The 10,957-nt window shown below is 38.8% G+C and overlaps 1 protein-coding gene across 1 annotated transcript; it reads right to left on the reverse strand.

The window, feature by feature from the left end:
- Positions 1–7,137: 7,137 nt before the first annotated feature.
- LOC107741896 (cytochrome b-c1 complex subunit Rieske, mitochondrial-like) lies at positions 7,138–9,856 on the reverse strand. The gene is made up of 3 exons (XM_016554691.1): positions 9,810–9,856; positions 9,281–9,527; positions 7,138–7,902 (listed from the first exon to the last, which is right to left on the reverse strand). Exons 2-3 carry the CDS (start codon positions 9,489–9,491, stop codon positions 7,292–7,294), a joined length of 822 nt encoding a protein of 273 aa, XP_016410177.1. The 5' UTR covers positions 9,492–9,527; positions 9,810–9,856; the 3' UTR covers positions 7,138–7,291.
- Between the last annotated feature and the right edge of the window lie 1,101 nt (positions 9,857–10,957).

Below are 10,957 nucleotides of genomic sequence, written 5' to 3' on the forward strand. Positions count from 1 at the left end.
TAATCAGATGCACATTTAAAACTGGAATATAATCTAATTTCAGTCACTTGTGTTTCATAAACACATAATCCTTTCTGGATTACAATCCACCATCAAAATGATACATTTAATTATTCCAGCTGCTGTGAGAAAAGGCTATAAACGATTGGCCACCTGCAGGATCCTCACATGCGATAGTCTAGTAGCCGGGACAACTTCTTTATGTTTACAGAAGGTATGTAATGACGCAGTGGCATGCTCGAATTTCCCGCAAAAACCTACCCGTACCACTCAAATTAGAAAACATTATTATAAACTGACCATTGTGAATCGGGCTAAAGTAAGGCGATAGTTTTGAACACTGGCTGGTTATGTACTTGCTCAAATATTGATTTCGGATCAATTTTAACTAAAAAAAGTTAGGGACTGCAGCTTTAATATGAAATGATAACATTTCGTTTTGTTGTGATTTCTGCTGCCAGCTCGTTTCCAAGAATAGGCCTACATAATGTTAAACAAGACTTCACTTTAAACCTTAAAATAAATAACATTTCTGCAATCGTTTAACCATTACTTGTCATGTAATGTTTACTTTGTTTGCCATGGTCCACAAAAGGGGTGTTCTCCGACATGCTGTGACTGACAATAGAACTATAAAATACACAAAAAGTGCAACATAATTACGAAATGAAACAATTTTATTTGTGCGCTGTAATCCAGATCTTCAGAATCCATACAACTGTGAGGAACAGACCCAAATCCAAGCCTTTATTCTGCGATCTTTATCTCCATCATGAGCAACGAGTCCAGTGACTGTAACGGTGCGTTTCCACTACAGCGTCAAATCTGCGCTTAGAGCTGCTGGCAACGCTACAACGCCACTGCTTTAAGGCGTGTCAAATTTAGGGCAGAGCACGCCTCTGAAAACCATGTATACACCCTGTTTGCATTTCTTCTTCTTTTAACGGTGATTGGTTGTCGCCCCGGCATTTTTCGTGCGATATTTGCATAAAGTCGAGGAATGCCCAGCATTTTTGATGCTCTCGGCCGCTCTCAACGCTTTCTCTGCACCACTTTCAATCCCATAATACACCACGCGAGCGTTTAAGCTCAACTTCCATAGGAATTAATTGAAAACGCTCGCTCGCTACATGCCAGTGGAAACACACCGTAAACAGCAAAGCCCGCGCCGCTGACTGATGCGCTCTTTACAAATTCAAATGTTGCCGCTTCAAAGGACAGGTTTTACGGCAGGAATATCGAATGCTCATGGACCCTTCTCACAAGACTGTGATGACGCATTTAACGGTCATCAGCATCGTAAATCCTCGAAAGTTTATTTGTATTCATATTTAATATCCAAATATAATCATATTTGTATTAAAAAATAAATGTATGAACATTTATAACACTATTATTTGTATTACATCACCTTTGCATCAAATTACAAAAAAACAGTTAATGCTAATGCGAGGGTGTTTCTAATGCAGCGTCTATGGGAGTGATGGTAAATTTGACATCATTCTCTCTTCTGACTGCCGTTATCAGTCTCTCTCAATTTTTTTCCTTTTATTGAAAGTCATGAAAACACTATCGTGGAGTTTTTCTTTTGCTATTTCAGCAAATGGGAATACAAACAATATATTTGTGGTATCGTCACAGATTGCGACATGCCGTGTTTCTGGTGAGGTGTGGTGGCGCGTCTGGATCTGGAAAATAATCTGGATAATATTTTCAGCGATTAACAACCTAAATTCTGCTCTGCACCTCACACAAACCTACAGTATTCCGCCAGAGAGGACTGCAGCTGCAACGCATCATCATTTGGATTACTTTTGGTAGCCTACTGCTTTTGACATTGTTGCAATAAAAAAATGATAGTAATTGCATGTGTCTGTCTGTCATGTTTTTCTTACACTGTACAGAAATGTTTAGGTTTATAAGTAGGAGTGGGATTAGCGAATATAAAATATTTTAATGCTATATTTTTACTAAAATGGTTATTTTCCTGCATATTTCGGTCAATTGCGTTTTATATCCTTTTATATTCGCTATAAAATGGGTAGGTTAAGGTTTGGGGGTAGGTTAAGGGGTTTAAAAATCTAAATTGGTTATTAATACAATGATAAAAATGCATATTCGCTGTAAAATGGGTAGGTTTATGTTTGGGGTTAGGTTAAGGGGTCTAAAAATCTAAATCGCTTATAGAGAAAATGATAAAAATGCATTGATACGAATATCTTAATGATATAAAAGATACATAAATATTTGTACGTTTTTAGCTAAAAATACGTAGCTATTTGTACGTTTTAAACGTTGAAATATGTCTAAATTGTAAGTTTTAGCATCAATAAAAAAACGTACAAAAATGTATGTTTTATGCTTGTAAATGTTATGTATTTTAAACATGAGACCAGGCTGGCTATGGTTGGTTTAATGGTCTTTAACTAGGACATGCTTGTAAAAATGGACTCTGCGGGTTAATCTTAAAAGCATCAATAAAAATAAAACTGCATATGAATAATGCCAATGATCTTTGTTGAAGCTCAGGCTTTTTTCATGAACATGAACCATACTATTTTGGTAGCTCATTTATTCTAAAATGTGCATGAAAAATTAGGTTCTTTCAATAAATAGAGATAGATTAGGCAACAGTAAATCTGAAATAGTTTAAGGTTAAAAAAGTATGCATCACTTGTGATTATGACACTTGGTTCACTAAAAATAAAAACACACCGTCATGAAGATGGAACAGATTAATAAACAGACTGAATTATATTAGAGGAAAAGATGCATTAGCAGCCATTCTTAATAAAGAAAAGAAAAACTCATTAATATGTTAAGTTATGCAAAACAAGTTCAAATGAATTACGGGGAGCCTAATAAATCTTTCATCATAATCTGATCACCCCTGAGACAAATGGAGGATTATAACATTAATGTGACACATCAGATAATAGGAGAACAAATCAGAGAGAATTTTAAGCTAATTGTCTTGGTTTTCTTGTTCCACCCTCACAGAGTCACATACTCTCTTCAAAGATAACGTAGCCTATGCCGCTTCTGAATCATTGCATGCTTCCTCCATAGGCTTTGAAGTGCTCAATTCTAAACTATGAAAAAATGATCAACATAGCAACATCATTATGATACGAGTGCAGAATGCCATATTTTGGTTGTTGTCCAGCACTTCATCCCTTTCATTATGTTGCATCAGAAGAAAATAACTAATTTCAATCAAACAAGCCTTTGTTACCACACCAAAAAATTTTATCTCAAGTCATTTGTCAAAACAAAACAGAATCACCTGATTCTCCCATTGGTCTGATTTATATTGTCCCCACAGGGAAGTTGTGCATTATGCAGTCCAATCGTACAAGCAGATGTGCATCTTAAACTAGTGGAATCCAATTGAGACCGGTAAAAAAAAACAATACAAAATTAAGCAACTGAATAAACAATGTGTTGCAATCCTTCAGTCTCTGAAATACACTCATTAAAAACTAGAATTTGCGTTTCATACAGGGATCTTAACCAGCCCAGAGTGACTGATGAACCCTCCTGAGCTGAATTTGAGAAATTTGCCTTTCAGAGCGAATTCTTGCCCAGAAATTAGCCCAATAAAGAGATTGCTCTTGGATGCTAAACATGTACGTTGGAGCCAGGGATGTCCGCGACTTTCAGCTGATACACAGTGGTTCCCTGACAACCCCTGGGATATCAACATTCTATCAGTCAGGCCTGAATGTCCGCCAAGCTACTGGCAGCAGGACCTGGCAAGAGCTGAGGGCTCCAGGACGACTGAGCAGGTTGCATGTCATAAGTGGTGGATGCTCCAGAGGAAGGCAGAGTGGATGGCAATCCGGTGCATTAAATGTATTAAAATACCCAGACCTCGCCAGAAAATGAAATCAATGAATGTGCAGCGCAGCTACCTAGACACATTCAGAGAAAAGTTCGACATTTTAAAATGTCTGGCTAATAGAAGCAGTATTAGTACTGTAATAATAAAAGGCAAACCTGAATCTGGAATTTGTTAGGTTAAAATGCTCCAGCTAAAGCATATGCTGTGTGCCTGTGTCAAGTGGCGTAAATGGCGTAAACATGAATTAACGGTTTCACTTCAAATGTCATCTGAAGTTCTGTGCAGCCCAGCTAAGGAGCATACATGTCCAATGTCTTTCTCAGACCTGCGAGACATTCAAACATAAATGCACCACGGAGAAAAGCTATTCTATATAATATGGCCCTGAAACATCTATTCAAATAATATCTGGATGAGAGGAACGCTACTGTTTACATGTCATTGTGTTGCTTCACAAGAGCACATTACTACAGTATACAGCAATTCACTTCATCTGGAAATTCAAAGTTTCTAAAGCGTAAATTGTAGTAAAATAGTCAGTACCTTCACTTTATATGAACATTGTGGTTTATCAGTTCATCTCTGAAGTGTGAAGCTTACAGAGTGAAAGGGAGGAAATTAAGTATGCCATCTCTCTATAGCCACATCTAGAGACAGTGAATACTTCTCTACATAGCCGGTGTTCTCCCATTAAATCAGTGGGTAGTACAATTCGACAACGAAAAATGCTACCTGTAAAATTATGGTTTATTAACGTCTACACCTACCACAACCCTAAACCTACCCTTACAGTAATCAAATACAGTAATTGTGTTATATTCACGGTTGTAGCTAGAAGGGATACAGCTACAGGAAACCAACAATAAATATTTTTTTTCTACCTATTAGTTTGTGTTTTATTAAAGTCTACACCTACCCCAACCCAAAACTTACCTTTACAGTAATGCAGATACATTAAATATTGTTGTTCAGCGTGAGAAAAAGGACGCAATATTGATGTGCGCATGCACAGTAAACCCTGGTAGGACAATCTGACGGGTAGGATAAAATGTCAGGACACCTGTTATTATTCAATGAAATGCGAGAATGCCAGACGTGTTGGCCAGTTTTTACATTCTTAATCACCACTGCTCATGTTGGCACATTTTCTGTACTTTCCCCTGGGCACAGTGGATGTACTTTTTGAACCACCAGCACCACATGGTCCATCTTAATTAATGGACAAGCTATTATATTTTACAGACTAGAAGCATTATTGGTAGCTTAAATCAAATGTTTACTGTAATTAAGCATTTCTGTCCCGTCTTGTTTAAGACGTAATTATTCCACTTGCTGAAAACGCACCCGCATAGAACACGGACTTTTAATGGGCAATTAAAAATGTATTTATTCCCTACAAATATATCTGCGAAACATAACATTCTGTTTTGGCTCATTTGCAGAGGTTCTCTCAAAAGAGATAAAACTGCACTAGGCGACATTTCTGAATGAGCAGTTCTTCAACTGCTGCTTAGTCACTTGGACACATCGGAGGAGTAAATGTTAATGTATAGTTAAACTGTTTTAACTCTCATATTTAAAAATCATGATCCTTATCATGATTTTATATCATTTTGAGGTGATGCATCACATTCTGGTAATATACGGCTCTTTAGACCCTTCTTTGCACTGCCCTGCATCTTATGTTTTTACCCACAGAAACATACATTGTGTGAATGGCTCTTTAAGAGTGATTAAAAAATATCAGTGACGACAAAATTTGTGAAGGCTTTATTCAATTCATACCTCTGTAAGCACATCTTAGAGCGGTTTATGCACAGATCATTAAGAATAGAGCATTTTAATGCGTCCATATTTCACATTAGCTGTTCTTATTAGATTCCACTGAAACCTAGCCACAATCAGACATTTGTCACATTTACCACTGACTATGACAACAGAAAAGAGTCCAGAATCAATGTGTCATTGCTTGTGTAAGGTATATTGCAGTTTTTGTTCACCTACACCCTGCAAACATCACCTACCTGACTTTCTGCTGGTCAAAAACTGCACCCTCTCTTACTAGGGATGTAACGATTCACTCAATTCTCAATACTACATAAAACATATCTGAATGAAGCAGACGAGCTGAATGAGACGCAGATTCACTCTCTGCCAGCAGGTGGCGCTTATGAACAGCAATGATACAGTGTTTCCTGGGTTACCGCTGTAAACAAAGCAGAGCTGCAGCTTATGAGCATTACTTTAATATGCATCGTTCTGAGGCTAGATAAAAAGAAAATACTATGTCAACTTTTCTAAAGTCAGTTCCTCTCAGAGATACATTCGTATAAACTACCCTTCTTTGCACTGCCCTGCATCTTATGTTTTTACCCACAGAAACATACATTGTGTGAATGGCTCTTTAAGAGTGATTAAAAAATATCAGTGACGACATAAAATTTGTGAAGGCTTTATTCAATTCATACCTCTGTAAGCACATCTTAGAGCTGTTTATGCACAGATCATTAAGAATAGAGCATTTTAATGCGTCCATATTTCACATTAGCTGTTCTTATTAGATTCCACTGAAACCTAGCCACAATCAGACATTTGTCACATTTACCACTGACTATGACAACAGAAAAGAGTCCAGAATCAATGTGTCATTGCTTGTGTAAGGTATATTGCAGTTTTTGTTCACCTACACCCTGCAAACATCACCTACCTGACTTTCTGCTGGTCAAAAACTGCACCCTCTCTTACTAGGGATGTAACGATTCACTCAATTCTCAATACTACATAAAACATATCTGAATGAAGCAGACGAGCTGAATGAGACGCAGATTCACTCTCTGCCAGCAGGTGGCGCTTATGAACAGCAATGATACAGTGTTTCCTGGGTTACCGCTGTAAACAAAGCAGAGCTGCAGCTTATGAGCATTACTTTAATATGCATCGTTCTGAGGCTAGATAAAAAGAAAATACTATGTCAACTTTTCTAAAGTCAGTTCCTCTCAGAGATACATTCGTATAAACTGATACTCCAATTGTATCGCGATTTGTTTGGCATCTCAACCGATTTGAATTGTGACATTTGAATTGATTTTCAACCGGCTCGTGGTTAATCGTTACATCCCTATCTCTTACCCTTTGCCTTTATCACTTCAACACTTATGCGCTATAGCGTAGTAGAGATCTTATTTGTTACTTATCTGTAAACCAATGCGTAATGTGCATAAAATTAAACAACTTGTGTGATTAAGTAAAACACACATAGATGTGTATATTGAGACTGAATAAATAGAGCTGAGTGAGGTTTCCATCCGATAAAATACACTTTATTACATACTATTAACCTTTGTTACCCATCAAGTCAATGCAGATTATGAGTATGAAACAAGATGGACAAAAATCAAACAAGTAAAGCACATGTTCAGTGTTGATCAGTTATTACGGTACAGTCCTTTATCCTACAATCACCGTGTCATCATCTTGGAACTCGTAGAAGGGCACCTCCAGATTGAGCGGAGCGGGGCCTTTCCTAATGCGACCAGATGCGTCGTAATGAGAGCCGTGGCACGGGCAGTAATAGCCACCATAGTCACCAGCGTTAGCAATGGGCACGCAGCCCAGGTGGGTGCACACGCCAATGACAATGACCCAGGTGGGGTTCTGGACGCGGTCTCTGTCGTGCTGGGGGTCCCGAAGCTCAGCGAGATTGACATCAGCCTCAGTTGCAATCTCCTTTTCTGTTCTGTGCCGGACAAACAGGGGTTTCCCTCTCCATTTGAAGGTCATGTTCTTACCCTCAGGGATGTCTGATAGCTTGACTTCAATCTGGGACAGGGCCAACACGTCAGCTGAGGCGCTCATGGAGGAGACAAACTGTGTGACAACTGTCTTGGCTGCATAGACTCCAACCACGGCAGTGGAACCTGTCATCAGATAGGAGAATGCCCGTCGGGTATCGCCGCTCTCTTGTGAGGACTTCTTTGGGTCTAAAACCTCAGGCCGCCGGTAGTCAGAGAAATCGGGGATCTTGATGTCTGTGTGGGCGAAACGCACTAAAGAGCGAGCTACAGAAAACAAACAAACAAATAAATAAAGACATTGCATAAAAATGTACATATAAAACAGTGACAGAACAATATATTGATTGTGTCATATGATATCCGGCCAACACAACACTTTTTTTTAATCCATAACGGCACCAAATACCAAATCTCCTCTTCAGAGTGCAGATTTTTTAGCTAAATGTTAATAAAATGTAATGTTATGCAAATGTTACACTTAAACATGACAAATAATAATGCTTATCATTTCAAATATGGATTATCATTATTCACAAAGGAATTATTTCTCCCACCCTGCTTTCTCAAGATTTGGAAAAACTAATTTTGACCACTGACATGTGTACACAACATCATCTGTAAAATAATCACAGATTTTCAATATGAACTCAAGACTTTTGAACCCTGCTGTATGCACAGAAAAGACAATAGCTACTTTCCACCTTGCTAACTAACTGTTAAACATTATCTAATGTTAATTCATATTATTAGTGTGGGGGGGGGGGGGGGCCGGTTTTTTTTTTTTTTTTTTTTTTGGACCCCAACTTTCTTATACTTGCAAAATAGGAGCTGTTGCCAGCAGGGATGTGAGAAAAACAACCTGTAAAAACAGACATAAATCTCATAGTGCTTATTCCCTTGTGGAGGCCAGTTGCTAGCTCACCACTTGCGAAAGGTCAGGATTCATAGTAAACAACTTCTCTTTGGTAGTAGGACTCACAGCCAACGGTCTGCATACCAAGACTTGTTTACACAGTAGGACTGCTCTGGCTCAGTAAATAATATTGAAAATATGTAGAGTATTCTTCAACCAGCTCATTCAGAAATTATGCTGCAATAACACTAAAAACGGATTCTATATGAGCAAATTTTGCTTCTAATTCAATAAATGTAAACTCTGAAGTAATCTACATAAGCAGCATGTAACGTTAGGCCAATCTTAGCAAGAAACTATTAGCTACCCTTGTCCCAAAACATATACGAAATCTGCTGAATTATCCTACACAGTGGCATTTATTTTATTATGTAATCGTAATCCTATCATAAAGGACCTTGAAAGAGAAAAAAAAAAGTTAAATTTTCCTCAAAAGTCAGAATGCTTTGCTAACAGCCGCAGCAAGGACATTTGCTAGGCCTCGGTCATGCTAACTGCTTTAGCACGTGAGCTATTGCTGCTATTTCGCTACACAGTTCAAACTATCTCAAATTAATAATAATTCAGCATTAATTACGTACAACACTACGAACGTCTTAAACCTATTCAATACACACATTAAACATATGAGAGGTCATTGTGCCCTTGACTGAGCGCCGCTGCACGGCCTCCCACTGCTACGCTGAGACCGGGGCTCTCGCGTTGACTCTACCCAGCAGTGACACTCACCGTTGAGGCTGACGGACACGGCGAGGCCGCTCTTCGCGCTCTGACCCGATAAGGACTCGCGGCACAGGAACGGCTTCTTGGTGTCCATCAAGAGTTTATCGGTCTTCATGACGACGCCGGGTATGAGAGGCGTTAGTGGACCTGCCACGGCATAATTGGTAGCTTGCAGGTATGGGGAAAAAGCCCCCGAACGGGCAGCAAGGGACATCATGTTTGTCGGCTAACGAGACTGCGATCGACCTTCCCGAACTATTGGAACTTCTTCTTCTTCTTCTTTTGTGTTTAATGGCGGTTGGCAAACCAGCTTAAGGTGCATTTCCGCCACCTACTGGGATGGAGTGTGAGGCCTCGATGAACGAATATATCATATACTACTAATAAAAAAAAAAATTTAAAAAAAAAAAATATAATCCTTCCGTTATCTTAACATTTTGAACTTTGACCGCATTTTTCCTGATCTGACAACCTCCATACCCCGCACTGTGTTCTCCCCCGCAGTTGCAGCATTTAGGTTTCACACCTTCCTCACAACTATTGGAACTGTGTGTGTGTGTGTGTGTGTATGTACTGTTGGAACTGAACACCGCTGACGCTTCTGACGTCAACGTAGCAGAGACGCGGTGACGTCACACCCAAAGCCTTCCACAGAGTTTTGCCTGATTTTGGTTTGGACGTAGTTTCATGATTGAAATAAAATCATTGAGACTGTTTGTAAGCCCCTGTTTGACCATACTGCTGTTATAGATAAATCGTCTCTTTAGGTAATAATAATAATAATAATAATAATACAAGTGAAATCACATAACCACAGAAAGATTGTGAATCACAGACTCAAGTCTTTATTTTTAAAAATACTTTGGACACTACATGAAAGAAAGCAATGAAAAGTACTAGCAGTGTTTTATAATTTAAACACACAGCAACAAAACGTTAAGATTGCATTAATAACAATTAGTTATTCTTCTGCCAGGCAATTTTTCAGCAATTTTAGCAGAAATGTGGCCAAGCATTGCACTATACCATTGATATATAGGTAGATGGCACATTCAACAGCTCCAGATGTGTCGTCGTGTCCGCCATCTTGGAATGGTCAATGTGTCATCAGTCACAGTAAAAATCAATGTTTTCCAAGATTCCACAACATTGCACAAACTCTGGTTGTGAAAACCACAGAAGTCTAAATTCCCAAAGAAACAGGATACACTTTCACATGTAGGAATGTTTTTTTTTAAATATGTATCAACTTAATGTTAATTTTTTATGCTATGGTGACTTTTTAATGTTGTGTTAGCTAATGGCTTCATCTTGTTATATTGTGTTAGTTCAGCAAAATCATCTGCTGAAGCCTATTGCAGATATTCAAACATGCATACAACTACAGTTGAAGACACACAATAGAGCAGGGATCCTCAAATCTGGCCCACAAGATCCACTTTCATGCAGAGTTTAGCTCTAACCCTAATCAAACACACCTGAGAATGCTAATCAATGTCTTCAGGATTATCAGAAAATCACAGGTAGCTGAGTTTGATCAGGGTTGGAGCTAAACTCTGCAGCGCATTGGCCCTCCAGGGCAAGATTTGAGGAACCCTGCAATAGAGAATGGGAACGTGACATCAGCAACACAATGCATTCTGGGACTTTGGGACACCAACACTCCAGTAGAGACTGGGTAAT

This window comes from Sinocyclocheilus rhinocerous, unplaced genomic scaffold, assembly GCF_001515625.1.
Source record: "Sinocyclocheilus rhinocerous isolate Xijiao unplaced genomic scaffold, SAMN03320098_v1.1 scaffold856, whole genome shotgun sequence".
In the NCBI taxonomy this organism is placed as follows: domain Eukaryota; kingdom Metazoa; phylum Chordata; class Actinopteri; order Cypriniformes; family Cyprinidae; genus Sinocyclocheilus; species Sinocyclocheilus rhinocerous.